We start from the raw sequence: 25,238 nt of genomic DNA on the forward strand, positions 1-25,238 counted from the left end.
TTTTCATGTGGTCGATCAAAGATGACATCTCCGGAGAATCTACAAACAACATCCTGTGCAGAATGCCTGATCCCATTCTCTTGGAGGAGCAAAGCACCACAAGACAGCAGTTGTTGTTTTTTTTTTCCTTCAAGTTGTAAAGTATATCAGATGGTATGACTTTAGCTTTTAACTTTTTGCAAGATCTAATACAATGTACTAAGAAACCACTTATGAAATTTTTATGAGCATACAATTCTACAAGGAATTCAAAGTTTAGCTTATGAAACATGGTCTTCAAATGGCTGAGGTATGAAGCCACAAAGTAAATCAATGTTATTGAAATAGAAGATCTGGGTTTCAACTTTTATTAGGATCACTTTGTTTAACTTTCTTTTTTGATATCTCAGCCTTTCCAAAACCGATTTTCACTTAAGTAAACTTTCAATGCCTTTAAGAGAACCTGTATGCTATTTCAAAAAGTTAAAAGCTGAGTCATCACCTAAACCAATACTTACCATCCCTTTTGTTTTAAAGCAAGATATAAACAGGGATACAGTTGAATAAAAAAGTTGTTACATTAGCTGCTTTGTTTCTTACTGTGGCTGATGAACATTAAGGCGATAAAAGAACGAACAATGTCAATTTTTATTGTGTTCAGAGCCTGTATGTTGATCGAGTTTTGGAATATGATGACTGAAATTCCAGAATGGGCCCTATACACCATTTGAATACATTGTACGTATGTATCGAATGGGCAGGCACATAAAAGGGTGTTTGTGTGTGTGTGTGTGTGTGTGTGTGTGTCTAATTTACAAATCAACTCATAGGTTGTAAAGTTAAGAGTTCTCTGATAGTACCTGAACATTTTGGAAAGTGTTATTCTTTGAAAACAGTTGATGGCACATTAACTTCTTTATGTTTCTTACTGTGGCTGATTTACATTAAAGGTCCAGTTTACCTTTGGGAGCAGTGATTTAAAATATGTTCAAGATATCACATTCGACGCATATGTGTCAGTCTGTTGTATCACAATATCCTACCATTTAAAATGTTCCCAATAAAGCCGAAAGTATAAGGAGATATCAGTATTATTCTTGATAAAGCATATGTTTCTAACTATGGCTGACGGACATTAAGGCGATAGAAGAGTGAACAATGCAAGTTTTAATTCTTGTTTATGGAGCCTGTATGTTGATGTAGTTTCAGATGTGATAACTGAAATTCAAGTTTAGGCCCTATACACCATATAAAAATGTACATTGTATTGAATTGGCAGGCAAAGAAAAGGGTGCTTTCAAATTCATGGAATTTTTCCGTCAAGATGTTTTCACTGCTGTCAGGCAGAAGCTCGGTGGTCTAGTGGAGATGACGCCTGTCTGGAGATCAGGGGGTTGTAGGTTCAAATCCTGCTCGAGCATGTACGTCCATGATTTATTAACATTTTTTTTCTGCTGTCAGGCAGAAGCTCGATGGTCTAGTGGAGATGACGCCTGTCCGGAGATCAGGGGGGTCGTAGGTTCAAATCCTGCTCGAGTATGTACGCCCATGATTTTTTATATCATGGCTACTATAGAAACACTGATCAATTCAGTGCTTATTTACATTGATGTAGGGCAAATTGTCAATCACTTGCAAAGGATGCTTTGTTCTCTAATTTACAAATCACCTCATGGGTTGTAAAGTTAAGAGTTGTCGTACAGTACCTGAACAATTCTGAAAGTGTCATTCTTTGTGTATTGATTCCCTATAAGGATTATTTCCCTAATGAATGTTACAACTATTCATTTTCGAATGAATGTAAATTGAAATGAACAGATTTACCTGTTACACTATCAAATAACAGTTTCTTTTCACATTGAAATCAGTTATTGGTACATTAACTGCTTTATGTTTCTAACTGTGGCTGATGGACATTAAATGCAATAGAAAAATGAACAATGCAAGTTTTAATTCTTGTTTCCGGAGCCTGTGTGTTGATTGAGTTTGGGATGTGATGACTGAAATTCTAGTTTAGTCCCTATAAACTGTATCAATACACATGTATTTTTGTATCAGTAAAAAAAAGTTTTAAATTTGGACAGGCAAATACAATCCACTTGATTTGCATACGTGTATCTAGGAATATCAAGGTGTAATGGACACAAAATGATAACTGCTGACCCAATGACAACAGCAAAATGCTCCTTTGCATACAGTATTTTGATATTTCAGCCTTTGTATATACTGCACATTGTGGTTTAAAATGAACTACACAATATACTGGAGAACGGGAGTGTATTGTTAACCTTGGAAATTAAAAAACTCTGTAAAGTTCAAGTTTCTGTCCTACTCTTGTGTTACATGCGTTCACCACTAATGCAGTGATACATGTCATATCATGTACTTTGGAATTTCAAGAAACTCTATTGCAATGAAGCTTTGGCTTTTCCTCACACACACACATGCACCTACACAGATATGAATATGACAACAGTTCGCCCGATTATGGAGGAACTTGGTACAAACACGATCTCGCCTTTCGGATATGATGCACAAATTTTCTGGCATTAATCATGAATGCACACTTCAAAATGACACAAATAATGAATGTTTTCACAAATATGGACAACCTAAATTGTTCTTATCATAATGTATCAGTACAATAAATAGTGTCAGATGATTTCAAATCAATATTTGTATTCTTTGTATGAGGAATCCATCATTCCAATATTTCTGTCCTACTGTATGTGTTACACGCGTTCGCCCCATACCTATTACACATGTCTTACTTACATACCCACTCAAGCTCTATTTGAATACAAAGTTATCTTTTCCTACTTAAAAATATTTAATATAGGTATTAGGCAACCAAACTCTGAAATATGGATACTCTGAAGACAATTTTAATTTTTCATGTTTTTCCAACCTAAAACTACCCATTTACTGTGGAAATGCCCATGTACAGCGGCGATCTGCCCACCAGGCTCATCTCACGAATCCATCCTGTCCAGTGAAAAAAAAGTGCCTTCCGTCTTGCATGCAGTCACCTTCAGCGCAAACTTCGAGAGATCAAGAATGAGTGGTGGACAAACCTTGCCAAACAAACTCAACTTTGTGCCGACACTGGCGACCTGAAGGGTTTTTATGAGGCACTGAAGAGTGTCTATATGGTCCCTCACACCAAGTTCAAAGTCCTCTCTGTAGCGCAGACGGCGAAGTTCTCCTCAACGACAAGACCTCCATCCTCACCCGATGGTCAGAGCACTTTCAGTCGCTCTTCAGTTCCAACCGCATAGTACAAGAATCTGCCCTGCTCCAGATTCCCCAACAGCTCTTTAAACCTGAGCTGGATGAACTCCCTACCCTCGAGGAGACACTTAATGCGATTGAACAAATGAAAATCGGCAAAGCAGCAGGTGTGGATGGAATTCCCCCAGAGGTATGGAAGGCTGGTGGAAAAGCCCTACACATCAAGCTTCACGAGTTCTTCACGCTTTGCTGGAACCAAGGCCAACTACCTCAAGATCTTCGGGATGCAATTATCATCACCCTGTACAAAAACAGAGGAGAGAAATCAGAGTGCACCAACTACAGAGGAATCACGCTGCTTTCCATTGCGGGAAAAATCCTTGCTCGAATTCTTCTCAATAGACTAATGCCTAGTGTCGCAGAAAATGTTCTCCCAGAATCTCAGTGTGGTTTTCGCGCAAACAGAGGAACTGTTGACATGGTCTTTGCCCTCAGACAGCTTCAGGAAAAGTGCAAGGAACAAAACAAGGGACTTTACATTACCTTTGTTGACCTAACCAAAGCGTTTGACACAGTGAGTAGGAAAGGACTCTGGCAAATTCTGGAGCGCCTTGGTTGTCCCCCGAAGTTCCTCAATATGATCATCCAACTGCATGAAAACCAGCAAGGCCGGGTTAGGTATAACAGTGATTTCTCCGAACCCTTCCCAATTGACAACGGTGTAAAGCAAGGTTGTGTTCTTGCACCGACCCTGTTTACCATCTTCTTCAGTACAGTGAAACCCCGTTATAACGAGTTCGGTTATAACGAGGAACCGCTTATAACGAGGTGATCGCGTCGGTCCCGTTTTCCTTTGCGTGTAAACCTATGGCAGTACGAATCGGTTATAACGAGTTCGGTTATAACGAGATTCCGGTTATAACGAGGACAATTTCGGTGCATCATGATAAAGAAAAACATAAGCAATTTGATCGGATATAACGAGGTTCCATTTCTTGACTAAATTGCCGCTTTCAAAAACGCGACAAACGAAACCCAGAAAACCGAAATCACGCTATCCACGTCTTTTTCCGTTTTGCAGAGAACCGTTCCTTCCATGTTTTCTTCTAAATCACGCGATAAGACACAGGAATGTCTTCCGATGTTCCTACTAAATCATTAAACATAATCATTCGATTTTCTTTTCCGCGAGATACGCGTGCGTGATATTAGGGCAGACCATTCTCGTTGCGGTGTACACCGCAACGAGAAATAAAAAAAATGTATAACGCATTCAAAAACTTTTCATGTAGCGACACTTGTTGTCAAAAATAGACAATTTGAATGCGTGTGCAACTCATTATTATATCCTTTCCATTTTTAGTTCCGACTTCCAGTTCTTTTGCTGCTTAGCAAATATGAGTGTGGATGATTAAAGCCGAAATAATCAATGAAATCATCGCGATCCCGTCGGGTGACAGTAGCGTAAAAATAAGTTGAATAACGCATGTTAACCTCCTTAATCGGTGTTCAGAAAAAGAAACGAACGCATTTATTAATTTGAATAGATCTGGATTTGTTCATTATCATTAACAAATGATAATTTAAATATGAGTGTGTATGATTAAAGCCGAAATAATTAATGAAATCATCGCGATCTCGTCGGGTGACAGTAGCGTAAAAATAGTTGAATAACGCATGTTAACCTACTTAATCGATGTTCAGAAAAAGAAACAAACGCATTTATTAATTTGAATAGATCTGGATTTGTTCATTATCATTTAACAAATGATAATTTAAATATGAGTGTGTATGATTAAAGCCGAAATAATTAATGAAATCATCGCGATCTCGCCGGGTGACAGTAGCGTAAAAATAGTTGAATAACGCATATTAACCTACTCAATCGGTGTTCGGAAAAAGAAACAAACGCATCTAACAGTTCAAGGATGTACAAAACGCGAAGAGATTTTCGAAAGAAATTAAAGAACGCATTTTTAATCCCGTCGGACGCAACGATCATACATTGTATAAAATTACAGCCGAAATGATTCATGAAATTATCGAATTCCCGCTGGGCTCCAACAGCGTAAAATACCTCTCAAGTTAACGGTAAACAACGCATGTATGTTACTCTGAAATTATCGCGATCTCGCCAGGTGACAGTAGCGTAAAAAATAGTTGAATAAGCATGTTAACCTAAATCAGAAAAAGAAACAAACGTATTTATTAGTTTGAATAGATCTGGGTTTGTTCATTATCACAATTTTAACACTGCATTTCACAATGAAGATTTTTCTTTCTTTCAGAATGGTCTATGAGGTACAGATTTGCGTAAAAAGGGATCACAACGTAACCTTCCACATTCAATCCTGTCGCATATTTTTCAAGAACGGATGTACAAAACGCGAAGAAATTTTCGGAAGAAAATAACGCATTTTTAATCCCTTCGAGCGCAACGATCATAAGATTATATTGTACAAGATTACAGCCGAAATGATTCATGAAATCATCGCATTCCCGCTGGGCACCAACAGCGTAAAAATACCTCGCAAGTCATGGTAAACAACGCCTGTATTTTACTCTATTTGCGCTGGTGTTAGGAAAAATTAACAAACAAGAATTACAATAAAGAAATATCTCATTTCAACATCTACTTTTTCGTCTAATTCACAAATAATTTCCCTTTATTATCTCAATAACAATAGTCCATAATTGTGTAATAACAACGCAAAGGACGGGTATATTCCGATGTCGTGCTTCTGTTTTTCTTTGTTTTTGATGCGTACGGTTATAACGAGGTACCGGTTATAACGAGGTAATATCGCCGGTCCCACGGACCTCGTTATAACGGGGTTTCACTGTATGATGCTCAAACAAGCCATGGAAGAGTTCAATAACGAAGATGCTGTTTACACCCGGTACCGCACAGATGGCAGTCTATTTAATTCTAGACGTCTGCAAGCTCACACCAAGACGCATGAGCTACTCGTCCGTGAGCTACTCTTCGCAGATGATGCCGCTCTTGTTGCTCATTCAGAGTCTGCTCTCCAGCGCTTAACGTCCTGCTTCGCAGTTACTGCTAAAGCATTTGGCCTTGACGTAAGCCTGAAGAAAACCGAGGTTCTTCATCAGCCGGCTCCTCGACAGGATTACCAGTCCCCCCACATCACCATAGGGCAAACAGAACTCAAAACAGTTGATCAATTTACTTATCTCGGCAGCACCATCACATCAAACGCAAGAGTCGACAAAGAAATTGACAACAGACTTGCTAAGGCAAGCAGCGTCTTTGGTAGAATGCACGACAGAGTCTGGAAAAACAACCACCTGAAAAAGCAGACAAAGATCAGCGTGTACAGAGCCGTTGTCTTACCAACTCTCCTGTACGGATTCGAGTCATGGGCCCTCTACCGGCATCACCTACGCCTTCTTGAGCGCTTCCACCAGCGATGTCTCCGCTTCATCCTAAACATCCACTGGAATGACTTTATCACCAACATCAAAGTTCTTGAGCTGGCAGAGGCTACTAGCATCGAAGCCACACTGATGAAAACTCAACTGCGCTGGGCTGGTCATGTCTCGAGAATGGACGACCATCGCCTCCCGAAGGTCATGCTGTACGGTGAGCTCTCTTCTGGACACCGAGACAGAGGTGGACCCAGGAAGAGATACAAGGACTGCTTGAAAAAAACCTTGAGCACCTGCAACATCGATCACCGACGGTGGGCTGCTATCGCCTCTGATCGCACATCTTGGCGCCTTACTGTTCGACGAGCAACAGCCACCTTCGAGGATGATCGCAGGGCCCGACTCAACAGAAAAAGACAACAGAGGAAAAACCCAACACCCAACATCAACCAACCGACTTTCCCGTGCAACCGCTGCAACCGTGCCTGCCTGTCCCGCATCGGACTCATTAGTCACTTTCGAGCCTGCAGCAGACGTGGACTTCCTTAAATCTTTGTTCGCGAAGCAAAGCCATACAGCGGCGACTGGGCTGTGTATAGTTATTCATATCACAGCCTTCATTATCTCAGAAGAAGTTAAACCTACGTGTACACTGTATATTCTCCACACAACGGGACGACATATTTTGGTAAATGGCCCGTGGTTACTATTATTTCTGCATTCATAGAATATTGAAACTAGTAGGCAAAATGATAAGATTATTTTATAAATCCTTTGATTACGATAGCACGAGCCCACGACATCCCCCAAATTATGTCCCCCACCCACCATTTTGTCACAAAGTAGGTCCTAGTGGTTTACCACATGAGACTATCCTACCTTTAAACCCCGGAGCGCTGTAACCGGTGACACAATGTACATATAGGGCCTAGCTAGGTCAACCTACCATGTACAGTTAAAACTTGCATATTTATGCATTGGGGTCGCTGGTGCAGTTAACCCTACCCTTAGCCCTTGATTGTCTTTACAAAGGGGATGGCTAGTAATTATAAGTGATCAGTGGGAATCAGTGGGAATGCTAGTGCCACAGTGGGGGTGATTCATCACGTTCATTGTTCCAATCCTTGTGCTGTGGTACACTATATATCTATTGTTGTGTGAAAATTATTTGCTTCAGAATGGTCTCATATTCAAGTAATGTGCAGTTTAATGTTTCCAGGTTAGCAATCGTTCTAACACCGGGTATTCTACTGTTGCCATGCCATAGACCATTTTTGGTAATAACGCAAATACGCAATAGAAGTTGAGCTGTTAATTGTATTAGAATGGGTAACAGCGCTGGACAATTGCTTGATTGGAAAGAGAGCATCAAGAGATAACTCTACCTGACTCCTGATCGATGAACAGGCTCTGTCCTACACCATCGTTCCGGAAAAGGAAAAGTTACTGGGTGTAGGAATAGCTGTAGGCCTATGTAAGTACTCAACACTAAAAAGTTAATACTAACGTTAGACTAACGACTAACGTTACTAAATATTACAGTCCTAGGCCTACTACTAGGCTCTATGCTCTACTACTACTAGGCCTAGGCCTATGTAGGCTACTACTTAACCCCGGGACGCTCCGTGTACACAGTTACACACTAACACTGCGTGTTGGGGCTGGTCGCAGTTCAGTTCGGGAAACCCACTCACAAGGGGGGCCCCTCCTTGTAAGTAACCCGTCCCCCTTATAAGTAACCCCGTCCCCCTTATAAGTAACCCCCGGGGCACCCCTTATAAGGAGTCTCCACGCTTTTTTGCAATGCAACGCGAAAATGAAAGGACTGCGGCAATTCGCTTGATTATGTCCATAAAGCTTCACAAGTTTCCTAGTTACTCACGAAATTTGAGCAAAATCGGTTTGAGGCATCATATCTAAAATCATGGATTTAAATGCGATGTCAAACGACCCATGCGAATGCTGAAATGCGAGCGATTACTGGCGTGAGTGTCGCCAGGCGCGGCGGCGCGGCAATGCTTGAGTGCAGACGTGGCGACTGACCTCCGTACTCAGTCGCCACGTCTGCACTCAAGCATTGCCGCGCCGCCGCGCCTGGCGACACTCACGCCAGTAATCGCTCGCATTTCAGCATTCGCATGGGTCGTTTGACATCGCATTTAAATCCATGATTTTAGATATGATGTCTCAAACCGATTTTGCTCAAATTTCGTGAGTAACTAGGAAACTTGTGAAGCTTTCTGGACATAATCAAGCGAATTGCCGCAGTCCTTTCATTTTCGCGTTGCATTGCAAAAAAGCGTGGAGACTCCTTATAAGGGGTGCCCCGGGGGTTACTTATAAGGGGGACGGGGTTACTTATAAGGGGGACGGGTTACTTACAAGGAGAGGCCCCCCTTGTGAGTGGGTTTCCCGAACTGAACTGCAACCAGCCCCAACACGCAGTGTTAGTGTGTAACTGTGTACACGGAGCGTCCCGGGGTTAAGTGCAGACGTGGCGACTGAGTACGGAGGTCAGTCGCCACGTCTGCACTCAAACATTGCCGCGCCGCCGCGCCTGGCGACACTCACGCCAGTAATCGCTCGCATTTCAGCATTCGCATGGGTCGTTTGACATCGCATTTAAATCCATGATTTTAGATATGATGCCTCAAACCGATTTTGCTCAAATTTCGTGAGTAACTAGGAAACTTGTGAAGCTTTATGGACATAATCAAGCGAATTGCCGCAGTCCTTTCATTTTCGCGTTGCATTGCAAAAAAGCGTGGAGACTCCATATAAGGGGTGCCCCGGGGGTTACTTATAAGGGGGACGGGGTTACTTATAAGGGGGACGGGTTACTTATAAGGAGGGGCCCCCCTTGTGAGTGGGTTTCCCGAACTGAGTTAGCTACTACTACTGTACTACGCTTAGTACACCGTGATACGGCCCTGTTTAGACAGAAAGATCCGTCTGTCCGGATTAGTCTTTTATAATTATTTTTCACGTTATCGCTCTCCTTGTATACGGAGGGGATCGGTGAAGCCAGACGCAGTCTCCGCGGAACATTCCCCGACGTCCAGATACATCTTTCGGTCAAGCCTAAGGGCAAGGCCCTGTTGTGCTTCTCACGGGGACGGCGCGGCGGTCTGCTGGTCGGGCTGTAAATGCATGCAGGACTACTGTGACTGTAGGCCCTGCAGCTAATGCAAGACAGCCAAGGATTTCAGTCTCACCGATTAGCCAAGGGGAAACATGTCATTACCACCTCAGCTGGCAGAAACAGCATGATAAATATCTAGCACCTACCTACGGAGTTCTGGAAGTACAAGTTTCTTCTAGCTGGCTGTAGTCTGTAGAATCCTTGCCAAAGAAGAGCCTTTTGTTTACGTCGATTTCACTGTCACTTGTATACATACACGTACACAGGACAAACGCCAGAGCTAGCTAGAGGAGGCCGGAGTTGTTCATAGCATGTGCATGCAGTAGGTAGGATCTTCAGTGTAAGAGCGCACGCACAAACCGTCGACCGGCGGCGGATGACGAAAACGCTCCACACCTGCTGACCCAGGCAGTGAAGCTTGTCAGTGCGCGCGGACTGATCGCGAGCTCGAGCATAGCAGAATTCATTGCGCTTATTGCACACACAGACAGAGCCTCCTCTACCGGTAACGTAACCGCTCTGACACCTACTTTATCTGCTGTCAATCAATCAACTTTTCGTTCACTGGATGTTCGGACATGCACTGGTACTGATACTAATAAAATATAAATCGCCGTATTGGTTGGGTCACACCATTTACGTTTGTATAAGTACCCTATTCTATTAAAGGGATCGATAGTTTTGGTTGAGACCTAATTTCAGGTTTCTAACATTTTTTGGTGAGATAATGAGAAATCTCTTATGAAATATGAAAGACCATGTAATTCCATGAGGAATTCAACGTTTATTTGATGAAAATTGGTTTTGAAATGGCCGAGATATCTAAAACAGAGCGATTCTAAAATAAGTGTGGGACCTACACTTTTTTTACGATCGCTTTGTTTTACTTTGTTTTTGGACGTTCCAGTCATGCCAGACCTGATTTTCATCAAATAAACTTTGAATTCCTCTTAAAATGGTATGATCTGTACTATTTCATAAGTGTTTTCTTGGTATCTCGCAAAAAAAATTAAAAGCCCAATTCTCATCTCCACCAATACTGTACCATCCCTTTAATTCATGCTGATATATTGCTGTAATATTATGTGTCAATATGTAAACATCAATGCAATGCAATGTAATGGAAATGAAATGAACAAATTCAAATTCAAATTCAAATTCAAATTCAAATTCAAATTCAAATTCAAATTCAAATTCAAATTCAAATTCAAATTCAAATTCAAATTCAAATTCAAATTACCCCGGAAGACAAAGTTACCCCCGGCTAAACTGGTTAGAGATAAGGTTATAATAGAGCAGGGAGATGGAAGACAGAGATTAGGGTTAGAATATTATGCCTATATGTATAGGCCCTATAGCCAGCATCGTTCTTTCTTTCATATAGGCCTATAGGTTTTCTTCTTTCTCTCTTTAAAGTCAACATCTTGTTGGGCCACTGTAACATCGGTCAGTGTAGTATCTTCTCTTTTTTCTTTTGCAGGGAAGGAGAGCAGAGGGGAGAGGGGTGAGGGAGTGAGGGAGAGTGAAGGCTCAATCATGAAGTTATGTAGTCAGCTATGTCTCTAACTCATTCAAAGATGAGGCGAATTGTTTTATACCGTATACCGTTACTTGGTTCCCATTGTTATGTGAAATAAGTACGTTAACACTTCAATGACAGATTGTTTTTTGTTTTGTTTTTTGTTCCTTTCTTTTCAGCCTTGACAGAGAAAACAGATGTTGTCATTCATGCATGAAATTTAGTTACAGGCTAAAGGAGTATCGGATTTTTCTATGATTTGATATATCATTCATTCGTTTTTGTTACAGACATCTGATAAATCTGAATTAATGAAAAAAATTTAGTGTTTTTGTGCTGAGTGTAGCCTATAACATCATCTCTATGGTTCGCATCCATCAGTTGGACTTTTATTTTTGACATTTAATATCAAATGATAGTAGGCCTACATGTAAGAAAGATATTATTCAGAGCCTCAGAGGGATGAAGGTTCGATCAGGTAGTTTCTTCAATTTGTCTCCCTCTACAATTAAATTTGCTAAGATCCTTATCTGTAAATTACAAATTGTTAATTTACATAACAGCAGTTGCGATCTTAACAAATCTAATTTGTGAAGGGAGACAAATTGAAGAAACTCACACCTGAATAGTAGGCTATATGTAGTAAAATGATTACTACAGTATTAGATCAAGGGATCAATGTGCACTTTGACTGATGCGCGCCGCATGGGCTTTGTGCAAAAATACTTTGTGCAAAATCTTACACGCGAAACTTACAATTACAGCCAACGATTAATTTACCCCATAACATTCTTTGACAAAATAAAAGATAGAAGCATTATCACTGGTACTTTTATTTAGATAATCGACAGAACTTGAAAAAAAAAGTGGTTGTACATTGTATCGACTCTCGGAGGCTATCATCACAATGAGATAGGAAAGTAATTTTCGTGATCATGCGACATGACATGTACAGGCTGTAAGAACAAATGCATGAAAAGTACGGTTTTATGTACAAGTGGGTTAGAGAAGGCATTTTGTGTGTGTGTGTGTGTGTGTGTGTGTGTGTGTGTGTGTGTGTGTGTCGATGACAACATTATCATTGTTCACACTTTGACCATTATTGTTATCATCACTATTTTATATCATTATCCTTGCTGCTGTCTACATAATCTTATTGCCACTTTCATTTCATATTTTGAATGATATTCTCATCGTCGTCATCAAATAATATAGGGCCTTCCACTATCATCATCGTGATCATTTTTTTTTTTACTAACAGCAAGCACAAGTCTGAAAAGGGATCGAAATCTCATATAAAAAAAGTGAAGATTTCTGATTCTAGATGCATCATCTTTATCCCCATCATCGCATCTTAGCATCGTGTGATCAAGGGATTCATAGGGACCTACTTTAGTAATACTAGTAGGTTACCTATGTCGCGATCGTAACTATTTTTCTTGCAGGCTTGCGACGGAGATCCGCATACGCGACGGTCATCGTCGTTGATAAGCGTCGCAAGTCGCACGCAGATCACGTCGGCTGCTGGACAGTGCTGCTGAAAGAGCAATAGCTCCCTCTTTGATGAGAATGCTGAGATGCGCAAGGATAGGACGTACATACTAGTATTGTATACAATCCCATACGTACCGGTACATACACACAACAATAAGGTGAAAGGTACTTGTACCCATCGTATTCATATTCCAAGAAGAAGTGAATTGCTGCATTGCTTATAAGAATGAGACGACAATGAATCTAAAGGGGCTTTTCCAGGACTTCAATCCAAGGTATGAACCTCCACATTTCAACGATTAGTCTTTGCCATATCGCCTAACGATTGGTGATGTATGCTTCTGCTGGAATATGATCTAAGCATGTAAACCGTAAACTAATTGCTGATCCGAAAGTGTTGTTTCTCAACTGGGCTGTACGATACGGCCTACGGACCGGGTACGGGCCACACATCGTTCTCACCACCCTCACGTAGCCACTTCACACATAAGGCTTCATGATATTAATTACAGTAGGCTTTATAGCAGTTATTTTCTACAAATTCTAGTGTAGGCCCTAGATTCTATTTATGTATTGGATGGATGCAGCTGATCAAGCTGGACCTGCTGTGCTGTGTGCATTCATCACTGCGAAAATTTCCACTTCCACTTTTCACAGCACCCTGCATATGTTTTGGTTTTATTTGTCATACTTTTGATATATTTTGCATTTTATTTTGTTTGGTATAGTTTGATGCATGTACTGAACAGCACAATATTTAGAGTGAGGACTTTCCACATTGAAACAACCAAAACAAATTGTATTAGAGGAATATCTTTCCATGTGGTTTTTGCTTTGCCAGTCACAATTTTATGCTTATTTTTAACTTTGCCTTTGCTATTCATGCCTGCAGCAAATTTTTGGTGTATGTCTGCCTCTTCATATTCTCGCTGGTCTTCGCCCTGCGGCTGGATGAGACGATAAGATGCAGCTTCTGGTTGGTGTTCCTGCCGCTGTGGTTCTGGAAGTGCATGGTGATCTTTGGGGCCGTTGTGGCGGGTGTAGTCTGGTGGAGACACCCAGAATACAGGTTGGTGGAGAGGTTGAGAAGGGTGAGGCACTTGAAGCAATCCATGTCATTTCTGCTAAACCATACCTTCAGATGAAGCCTCTTAGATCTCATCACTTCATATTTATTTTAGGATGGAATTGAACACAGAATAGGTCTTTGTTTACAAATACAATATAAGTGAAGACTTAATGTATGTGCCTCCTATATTCATGTGTATTCAATTTATTATTTTCCATTATTATAAAGCGTACCTATTAGTACTTCTTTTAATACAGTGAACTAATATCTATGGAGTTGGGTTTTGTTTTGTTTTGTTTTGTTTTTTTGCTGGAAACATTTCACAAACCAAAACAAGAACAAGATAATCATTTTCTTTTATGACAAAGTGGTTACCCACTACCAAGGTATTAAAGTTCATCTCCCATTCACCATGGCCTTCAGCAAACTTTGTGTGTGTGTGTGTGTGTGTGTGTGTGTGTGTGTGTGTGTGTGTGTGTGTGTGTAAGTCATTTTTATGGTAGTATTAAACAGGACTTACAATACATGTTTGTAGCTGTTTTTGTCAAAGCAAACTTTGTGTGTGTGTGTGTGTGTGTGTGTGTGTAAGTCATTTTTATGGCAGTGTTAAACAAGACTTACAATACATGTTTGTAGCTGTTTTTATCATTCGCCACAATGCTGGAGAGAGAAAGGACTTGTAAGCAAAAGATAAACAGATATCATGGTGTGGGCCAGTTTACCAGAGTAGTCAACCTTTCCTATGTGCCCTTTTTTAATATAAATGACAATGCAAAGTGTTGTCAGAAACGTTATTGAGCTCCCCTCACATACTGATGAAACCACCCGATGTCTGCAAACCAAATTCCAAGGGCTGAAATGTGAGAAGTTACCACCAGTGAATTGAACAGCTCTTGCCGGGTTGATAGGGAAAATCATCTGCAAATTTGAATTTTTTTTTTCTTTATTTATTTCTTCTTTTTTTTTATAAACTGGTCAGTGACCGATCAGTCAGAATACCAGATGATAAATGTAGCTACCTGATTTCTTTGTCCTGTGATATATCAGGGTGGAAGGAGAAGGGTACATCGACATGAAAGCCATCATCATCTGCCTGGCCCTCAACTCCCTCCTCCTCATCTTCGAGATCTTGGTCTGCGACCAGCTGGAGAGCTCCAATGCCTCAAAGCCCTGGCGACACCCGTGGCTCATCGTCTTCATGCCGCTCTTCCTGACCTCGCCAGTATCGATAGCAGCCTGTGTGTGGGGCTTCAAGCATGACAGGGGATTGGAGGTGGGTATCAATGTGTCACTTGAGATGTTAGTGATATGGTAAGGTCTTATTTACCCAGGGTGACCTCTTTATATATTAGTGTTAGAACTGTTCTTCCAGAGGACCCTATGGTACTGTAGTATATTACCCCAGTATTGCTAGGTACACATTTTCATAATTGGGTCAGGGGTAAGTTGTAAGTAAAATCATCCTGTTGAAGGGTGTTTGCATTGGACAATGTTTGAACGTATGATCTGAATGTGAGTTGATAGTTTTAATCACTGTACTGTACAACTCCCAATAACCACAAGAGTCTTGTAACTCATTTGCATTTCTAGTTTTCTTATGGAATAGTTTATTTTTATGCCTCCACGACGAAGTGGCTGGAGGCATTATGTTTTCGGGTCGTCCATCCGTCCGTCCGTCCGTCCGTATGTCCGTCCGTCCCGTTTTGTTTTTGTCGATATCTCTAGAACCGTGTGGTGGTTTTACATCAAACTTGGTATGAGGGTATATCCTTGGGGGATAATACTTTGTGTGGATTGTAGGGTCACAGGGTCAAAGGTCAAAGGTCACAGGTTATTTCATGAAAAAAATTGAAATTTCATGTTTTTCTCCATATCTCGCAAATGGTTCAAGGTATCTTCATGGAACTTAGTATATATGCTTGTACCGATGGGCAGTGATTATCTAGGGAAGTTGGGGGTCATGGGTCAAAGGTCAGGGGGTCAAAGGTCAAGGTCAACTCCTCAGAATATCACTACTTTCCTTAAAATGCAATATGCCTGAAGGTTTGTTTTTTTTAACTTGATGTATGGCATGTATTACCCAATATATATTTTTGGGGAAGTTTCTTGCCAAAAGGTCAAAGGTCAAAAGGTAAAAGGTCAAGTGAAAGTGCTAAATTGCACTTTTTCCTCCATATCTCGAAAGTGACTCAAGGTATCATCATGAAACTTACATAGTTATGCATGTTCTACCTGACAGTGATTCTCTGTGGAACTGTGAGGTCAAAGGTCAAAGACCAGGTTTAGATAATGCTATTTTCCCATTTGATACTGAAATTATACTTTTTCTCAATACCTTGAAAATTACTCAATGCATAAACTTATAAAAGGGTCAAAAGTCAAGTAAAAATCATCAGTTCCCCAAATACCTGCACTCTGACATTTGAATAATTCATCCAATTGAACCTAGTTCTAGGAAAGTGAACATTCAGCACATTTGTGGCAAACCTGTCATTTTAATATTTTGCCAATTGTGTGAAACTGTCATCACACATTGTCAAGACATTGTACTATAGACCTATTAGTAGAGGTGGGCTATAGAGGGTCAATTTTAGGTCACATTTTCAGAACATGCTCATCACACCTTAGTTTGATGACTTTATGCCTACTGACACCATTTTTGAAAAAAAGAACGAAAAAAATGCGAAATCCAGGGTGCCCCGGCCGAAATCGTTAAAAATCCAAGATGGCCGCCGTTACGGCTTAAAAAAGACATTTTTGGCTATAACTTGGCTATTTTTTGGTCTATTGTGATGGTTTTGGTGTCTAACCCCATGTTTTGGGGGTCAAGGAAGTGGATTATAATGATAATTTTGGTGTAAAACTTACTCTTCCACGTGATACTGACCTTTTTCCCATATTTAGGGTTAAATTTTCCTTGTCCTTTACCCCTACCCCACCCGCCATTTTTTGCACTTTTTTCTGTATTTTTTTAAAGTCATGTTATCTACCATACTCTTAATAGCAAGTACTAGCTATCAATCTGGTGTTTTCTACTGACGATACAAGAAGAAATACAAATAACTTACGCTATATGTATGTGTCATGCAGATACCGGTATATGTGGCTGGTGCATTCAGGATGCATGGTATTAACTGTGAAGCCAGTGCTTATACTGTATCTGCTTTGTAGTGCTAATTAGCATTTGGTCATTAGACATGTAATCATACACTACAGTTCTACTGTACTTATGTAGGTGCACAAATTGAATTTTAAAATGACTTGAATAAGCCTTCTGTGATATGCCAATATTGTCCAGCACAAAGGTAATGTTTCGGCTGGATGATGCATCCCATGAGTCAATGTATTATACATGGAAGAATCTGCATCAGCAGTACTGTCTGTACATCAACTTGCTTTGGGCATCACAAGTGATGATGCTGATCTGTCCCTTTCATTTTTTCCATGTGCTCGATTCCATATGCCTCATGCTCTTGGTCTCAACACATACCAAGGTACCAGTTTCGTTGTGCACCTTTGTATGTAATCCAATATCACAATTAAGATGTAGAATCATTGATGCCCAGTTCACTATCAACAATATCTTCAAGGTTGGTATGGGCAGTTGGTTGTATGATGCCATTGGTTGACTTTCGATTCAATGCATTCACCATGTCATCTTCAGTAGGCAGATCAGGGGCAGGGAGATTGATTATCAGATTCTCCTCCAGTCACAAGAAGAGTCAAGTTCACCTTCATTTTCACCTTGAGCAGAGACTTGGTATCGAGACCTTATACAAAGTGTACACGTGTGGGTGTACAATAATCTCGATGGGATATGAGTCTGCGGTATGACAGCTCTCCACCTAAAAAAGCTATAAGTTGAGTTTGATGAGATCTCGGGTATCCAGACATTCCTTGAGTTCATCAACATTGTTAATGGGCCTCTCCATGTTTTATGTTCCTGTAACAGACAGCCTAGATGCACATACTCTACACTATAACTGCTTGTTGTGCTTGGGCCACATTTTGGAATTGGAAAAGAGAACTGGAAATAACTGATAAAGTCAACAGATATTAATTACCTCAGCTTTATAGGTACTTTCAGTCACAGAGAGTGAGATGATGACTTTACCATTATGATGCTATGTGAGGAACATACATCGTACTAACATTTGTTTGTCATAGAACTGGTTGGAAAATCACTCAAATGGTATCAAATTACCCATCAAACGTGAGGATTCTTACTTTATAAAAGTACAGCAATATACCGTACATGGTAGGGAAAAGCAGGCATGAGAAATAAGGGACCAAGTGGTGATGGTGAAACACCAAAACTAGGCTAAAAGATGAAAAAGCTGACTGAGTTATAGTAAAAATGCGTTTATAGGCAAGACGGCAGATACAATGTACATCATCCAGTAAAGTACATTTGGCTTTGTGCTGGACAATTGGCATATAGAAGGCTTATTCAAGTCATTTTACAAAATTGTACACTTACATTTGTACAGTAGAATTGTACACTTTGACTATTGTTAAAGGTCTATTGACCAAATGTCAATGTGCACTATAAAGCAGATACAGTATTAGTACTTGGTTGCACAGTTACCATGCATCCGGAATGCACCAGCCACATACCGGTATCTGCATGACACATCATATAACATAAGTTATATTTCTTGTTGTATCATTGGTAGAAAACACCAGATTGATAGCTAGAACTTGTTATTAAGAGTATGGTAGATAACATGACTTTTAAAAAATACAGAAAAAAGTGCAAAAAATGGCGGGTGGGGTAAGGGTAAAGGACAAGGAAAATTTAACCCTAAATATGGGAAAAAGGTTAGTATCATGTGGAAGATTAGGTTTTACACCAAAATTATCATTATAATCCACTTCCTTGACCCCCAAAACATGGGGTTAGACACCAAAACCATCACAATAGACCAAAAAATAGCTGAGTTATAGCCAAAAATGTCTTTTTTAAGCCGAAACGGCGGCCATCTTGGATTTTTAACGATTTCGGCCGGGGCACCCTGGATTTCGCATTTTTTTCGTTCTTTTTTTCAAAAATGGTGTCAGTAGGCACAAAGTCATCAAACTAAGGTGTGATGAGCATGTTCTGAAAATGTCACCCTCTATAGCCCACCTCTACTATTAGGAGAACCATGCATTAAGGCGGAGGCATATCAGTCGCCGTAGCGATATATCTAGTTTTTTTTATAAGATATAGTTCTTCATCTTTCTTTTATTTTTCTTTTTGTTCTATTGCATAGTTTATCAAAAATGAAAGTAAATTATGAAAAGAATAATTGTACACTGTAGCAAGTTATTTGATAAGGTTTGTGCAAAAAAAAAAAAAAGGTTTTAGTTCGTTCAGGCTACTTTTATGCAGACCATGGATTTGATATTTAAGGATTCATTCATCTGTTAACACATTCTTGTTTGTGTTTATGGGATGTCTTAGCAGAAGTTGTACATAAAATCTATTGGTAATAGCGTAAATATTTGTCGCTCATTTTGCAAGTTGTAAGCACGTGTAAATATGGACATCACAGTAATAGATAACAATATTTATTATCAAGAAACAGTGTGACTATAGGCTTGATGCATTGTGAAGTCAGTATATCAGTTCTGAGAAAAAAACTGTAATTTCCCTTTTATCTGTTTTATTTGGCTTCCTTTTTGTGTGATTTCATCTAAATTGGATAGGCCTAAAAGGAACCATCAGTTACAGTAGACTCCCGTTATAACGAAGTCCTCAGGACCGGCAGTTTTCTTTCGCTATATCGGAATTTCGTTATAACCGAACAAATAAACAATATAAATACATAGAGTGGATGACATTGCAGCCCAAATTTTTACTTCGTTATAACCAGAATTTCGTTATAACCGTGTTCGTTATAACGGGAGTGCACTGTATCAACATTGTGAATATTCGTAACTTACAGCTTGTGCTGGCACCATGAATCTGCAAATAAAGTCATGGTTGCTTAAACTCTTTATTTTCTTCTATCTGTCTCTTTTTCTACTTTACAGCTGGAAGCCATGTGTTCAATAAACATTTTGCAGTTTATATTCATAGCTCTGAAACTAGATGAAATCATAAGCTGGAGATGGGGGGTAAGTACCTTTTGTCCTGTTTTGCTATACATCAATGCACCATCAGCCAATCAAAATATCAGTCCAGAATAATGATTTAAAGCTGTCCTTTATATGCTAAAACAATTAGCAGAAATATAATTTCCAATTTCTTTGATGATCTGACCACATGGAATATGGTATCTACCATTTCTGCAGGTTGATAAAACTTGCTTCTCTACAAAATTTTGATGTTTACATTTATGTTGACTTTTAGACCAAAATTTATCTTTGAAATTTGAAATTGCAATAACTTACATGTGTTTCACAAAAGATGACTATTTTCTAGCATCTTATTTTTTTTTTTTATAAATGTCCGTTCAAATCCTATGTATTATTATTTTTCTTAGTGCATGGTACTCACAAAATAGGTTTTCAGCAAACATATCCTGTGGCTCCTGTGTTGCACTACTGCAATAAATGAAACTTTATGATATGTTCACCAGATACAGCTCTAAACCATTTTGTATTTTCCATTTGTCCTCCCCCCCCCCCTTTGCTTAACTTTTTGACAGCCATTAATGGTAGCACCCATATAGTTACATGTGTATGTCAAGTGCTGTTGCCGTGATTTCCATTCCAAAACTTTGAAAAAAAATCATTGCAGATAAGAAATACATAATAAGTATTTTTTTTTTTTTTTTTTTTTGGGGGGGGGGGGGGGGAACATCGTACCAAAAGATTTTCGTAGTAGATCTTTTGCAATGTATGTTGTTGTGGGTTTTTTTTTCTCTCTCTCTGCTATGTGAACACACTGGATATGAAACGATGTCATTTTTGTAATTATATGCTCCTTAAATTTTCATTTCATCGCAGGTAGTATTTATACCCCTCTGGATCCTGACTTGCCTTATGTGTCTCATAGTCCTGTATTATGTAATATGGTCCCTCCTTGTCCTACGAGCCACGGAACTTATGGCAGAGCAGCGACGAGCCAATCTCATGACCGCTCTGACAGCTGTGTTCCTAGTAACGCCACTCCTTACATTTGAAGTAAGTTTAAGATGTTATGATCATCATAGTCATTTATTTTTGTGCAGTTACTTTGTAGATATACTGTGCTGCACATTGCACTGCAAAAAATAGCATTTCTATGCATACTTAGTTATAAATGAGTAGTTAACTATCATAAATAAAACTTTCTGACATTGTTACATTTCTTTTGTTTGATTCAAATGTGCCAGTGGATGAGGAATGTCTAGTATGTACTGTTATGGGATAATAGTCAAGGGTTTATGAGCAGCAAATGCAAAGACCTTTTCCCACTTGAAAAGTGGCTGGTGTAAGTTTATACGACCAGTACTCTTACATTGGGTCTGATTTCCCAATTATCAGGCATAAACTGTCCACTTGACATACATTCCATGATGTTATTTTCTGTGCTTATACAGTGGACTCCTGTTATAATGGAGTCCTTGGGACTGACAGTTTGCTTTCGGTATATCTAAATTTCATTATAACCGAACAAATAAATGATTAAAAAAAAAACACTGAGCACATAATTTTGTGGTCTGAATTTTTACTTCGTTGTAACCAGAATTCCATTATAACCGTGATTGTTATAACGGGAGTGCACTGTACTTGTGTAATCTTAATGTCATGCTGCTTTCTCACCCCTTTCATGTAATAGATTCTCCTGGTAAAGAAGCTAGATGAAGTGAATCACTACCCATTCTCCGTTGTGTTCTGTCCTCTGTATATATCCCTCATGGTTCTTTTACCAACTGCCTTTGGACAGAGAGGCGGAAATCAGTGTAAGTGTACTGCAGGGATTTGGTATTTCTTCTGGTAGATAGGACAAACATGTTCATTTGCTTGTTTCTATGTCATTAGGCACTATTCATTAATCTGTTTGGTTGATATTGTTGAATGAGTTATGATGACTGTTGGAAAGAGAAACACCCCACCCCATCCCCCTTCCCACAAATACACACACATGACTACTTTTTGCTCTAGCCAAGGCCTGCACAGCTATCTTCCTCCACTTTCTTGTTTCACCTGTTTGTAGGATATTGAATTAATGTGACAGTACCGAAAAAATTTCAGGTGATGGTAACATTTTCTCTTGGGGAAGATTGAACTAGAGACAGCAGAAACAACAGAAATAACAATTGGATTAGAATGAGTCAGTTAGTCTATCGTTGCAGCCATTTTAATGATATCCTTTGTGAGCAATCATCATAAAAAGAAGTTATGTCTTGTCAATTCATGACTAAAAACATAATGTAGATACTCACTGGAATGACCAGATATCAGTTTATGAAGAACGAATGCTGTTACCAGTCTCATTTTCCTCACTTCAGGGTGGTTTGGTATCCGGAAAGATTTCTGCTCCTTCCTACTGGGGACGTGTCCCTTCCTCCAGGAGTACGGCAACATCTCCATCACAGTCCAACGGCCAGATGAAGCTCCAGAGGAGGAGGAGATGGAAAGAGATGTCTTCATACATTCCAAGCAAGCTATACTGGATGACAAACTCGTCATGCCGATTATATCAATAGACACACCAGATTGATGGCGAGCTCCGTTGTAACGATCATCTTGTCTGTGTGTATATTTTGATGCCATGATAACACAAAGTCTTTTTTTTTTTGTTGAAAGTGTGACTTGTGTTTATCATCATGTAAGTTATACAGAGCAGCGACTTCTCCCCTCCCAACCCCTTATCAATAATGACTTCATGATAATTCTTGTTACAGTTGAACTGTAGATGACATCAAAGCGTGCAAGCCGATGTGATTATCAATCTGGATCAGAGATGTGATATTCAGCAGTCTACCAGGGAATGTATGGGAGTTTTGAGCAAGACCAGCACCATGAAGCAAGGTTGAAAGGAAAGTGATATGAAGATTGCAATGATTGACGATCCCCACCAAGTGCTTTTGCAGAGGAGGTGTCCTTTTTTGCAATGCATTGGAATGCTGCTTCGGAGAGATAAACTTTCAGCAAGCTGACACAAGTTCAGTCCTCTTAGACAGCAGGAAGTACAACAGTACCAGTGTTCAGCATCTGCATGTGTCAGAGTTCTTTTCTTAGAGAGCAATTGGGACTGTCGTGAAGCATCAACTTCATGGATGCTTGAAGTAGGCAGTATTCCAAGTGCTAATGATTTTTTTTTTTTTTTTTCAAAAATGCAGTATGGCTTTCTATTGATTAGCCCAGGATCATGCAGGTATAGATTTCATTCAGCAACATCATGAGATGAAAGAATACATGAAATGGATTATTATACATGAATTGTGATTGCATCTCTACACTTTCATTATTCAAATGATGATAATATGAAGATGACTAGAGGGATAAAAGTACAGTGAACTACCCACAGAGGATAGACAGGATCAAAGTGTTGTGCCATTTTGGAGCACCAGACACCTTTACTAAGACAGACAACTGTGTTCCCTCATCATGAAAATTTCATGCATGAAATACTGTGAGATATGAATGAACTATCACATTCAAATTGCACTTTCAAAAACAAAAACAAAAAAATTATAAGTCAACAAGGCAAATCACACTACATCACATTTTATGGGGGACATTTTGATATTTCCTGGAGTTTTGCAATGGCTATTTTAATGATAGAAGACTGTGTTCCATGTACACATATAATATTTGTATGGAGTTATATTGCCAGCTGACTTGTACATGAATATGGATAAAACCAATGTTTACAAGGCTGTATGAGGAATATATGGTACCAATTAGCTTTACCTGTATCGTGTGATAAGTACTTGTCCAGTAGGTATACAGCATTTCAGATTTTTGTTTGATTTAACAAATTGTCTCCTCAAGTACCAAAGAAAATCAGTGGAAATGAAAGGAAGTGTTTTGTCTTTTTCTTTTTTTTTAATCAGAAAGCCAAACATTAGGGTAATTATGTGCCGTTTGTGACACATAGAATTTTGTAGCCATTACCATTTTCAGATGGGACCTTTGTGAAAATCTGGAGCTTGGAGTGGGAAAGTAAAGGAGAGTTCAAATAATGGTGATCATAATGGAATTTTCATCCTAGTTTAAAATAGCTTTACTTCAAAGAGTGAAATCAAGCAAACAGAAAGGGTATAGTTTCATAAAATCTGCACAAAAGAACTACCCAGCAAAGTTGTGGGATTTTAGAATCTTTAGATGTTTGTCAAAGCAGTGGCAATGGTCATAATACATACACTTTATGCCAGCTACGTAGATGAAGTAATGCACTACAGCTTGTCAACTCTCCCATTCACTTCCACCTATTATATGTACTGTAAAACCCGCAACATTTGTGACATGAAGCTTCACAAAATAGTGCTGACTGCCTTTTTTGTGGCATGAAATATTGTGAATTGATGACAATGAAAAAATTATGAGTCTCATAGACAAAAACTTTAATGTGCATTTTACTTTTGTAAATCTTAGATCCTCACGAAATTCACACAAGTTTCATGCACACTAAATTGTTGGTTTTACAGTACTTGCCAAAATTCTTTATTTTTTATTTTTTTGAGAGGGGATGATAGTTTTTGAAGATATAATTGGTGTCAAATCATCCTAGAGTTGCAATGACTGCTCAATGATGGCTTTTAGAGGAGATTTTAAGTTTGAGATCTAAAAATTGATATCATATGTTCTGTCTATGTCATGCTGCATCAGAGGGATTGGTAAGTCCATTGTAAGCATATGAACCCTGGGCAGTGCACCCTTTGTAAGAGGATATGCCAAGAAGTACTGTATTGCATTTGTGCATTCCTCCACAGCCGTTTTGATGTTAAGTGGGCAGATCATTACCACAGGGAAGCTGAAATGATTCATGTTTGAACCAGCCATGCAAAGAAAACCAAAGTTCATGTAGGCATTGGTCCAAAGATTACCTACTGTATAAGCCATATATTTAGTGAGTCTAATTTTTCACAAATCGGGACTTCCCAACAATTTCTCGAGTGGTTAAATTTGCGATCGTGGAGTACAGTAATGAATGGAGAAATGTATACACACACATCACATTCATGTCAAGATCGTAGTTAATAGTCTTGCATGTTGTTAAACTTGAGAATATCACCCGACTCGCGAAAATAAAAACCTTGCAAAATATATGGCTAATAGAGTATGTGTTGCGCTATTCGTTTTTTGTTTTTTGTTTTTTTTTTGTTGTTTTTTTTTTTTGGTCATAGTTATTGCAGTCAGGCCCAAAGTCGCCATTAAAATTGTTTTTTCATAACTGAAAAGTACACTGATGAGGTGCGAATATGATAGTATGCTATCTATGTTGCAGAGCCTGAATTCTCAGTTAATCTCAATTGTGTCCCGTCCTGTATTAC

At 39.3% G+C, this 25,238-nt stretch overlaps 2 protein-coding genes and 1 non-coding gene across 3 annotated transcripts in view; 2 read left to right on the forward strand and 1 right to left on the reverse strand.

The window, feature by feature from the left end:
* Positions 1–9,949, reverse strand: part of LOC140234787 (sorting nexin-25-like) — a 47,623-nt gene extending 37,674 nt beyond the window's left edge. Inside the window, exon 1 of the mRNA XM_072314824.1 lies at positions 9,889–9,949. The gene's annotated coding sequence lies outside the window, so the exon portion shown is untranslated. The remainder of the gene's footprint in view (positions 1–9,888) is intronic.
* Positions 1,328–1,400, forward strand: Trnas-gga (transfer RNA serine (anticodon GGA)). Its single transcript has one exon. It is a non-coding gene; the product is annotated as a tRNA-Ser (tRNA).
* A 3,007-nt stretch (positions 9,950–12,956) lies between the features above and the next one.
* LOC140234782 (transmembrane protein 185A-like) lies at positions 12,957–24,149 on the forward strand. The gene is made up of 7 exons (XM_072314817.1): positions 12,957–13,030; positions 13,648–13,824; positions 14,872–15,097; positions 19,843–19,926; positions 20,761–20,937; positions 21,575–21,698; positions 22,248–24,149. Exons 1-7 carry the CDS (start codon positions 12,993–12,995, stop codon positions 22,457–22,459), a joined length of 1,038 nt encoding a protein of 345 aa, XP_072170918.1. The 5' UTR covers positions 12,957–12,992; the 3' UTR covers positions 22,460–24,149.
* Positions 24,150–25,238: the final 1,089 nt, after the last annotated feature.

This window comes from Diadema setosum, chromosome 11 (assembly GCF_964275005.1).
Source record: "Diadema setosum chromosome 11, eeDiaSeto1, whole genome shotgun sequence".
Taxonomy (NCBI): domain Eukaryota; kingdom Metazoa; phylum Echinodermata; class Echinoidea; order Diadematoida; family Diadematidae; genus Diadema; species Diadema setosum.

Excerpts from the sequence above, each read along its gene's own strand:
- LOC140234782 (XM_072314817.1), top strand. The coding sequence starts at position 12,993 with ATGAATCTAAAGGGGCTTTTCCAGGACTTCAATCCAAG. Across the intron at positions 19,927-20,760 it reads TCATAAGCTGGAGATGGGGG|GTAGTATTTATACCCCTCTG; the intron begins GTAAGTACCTTT and ends ATTTCATCGCAG. Across the intron at positions 21,699-22,247 it reads ACAGAGAGGCGGAAATCAGT|GGTGGTTTGGTATCCGGAAA; the intron begins GTAAGTGTACTG and ends TCCTCACTTCAG.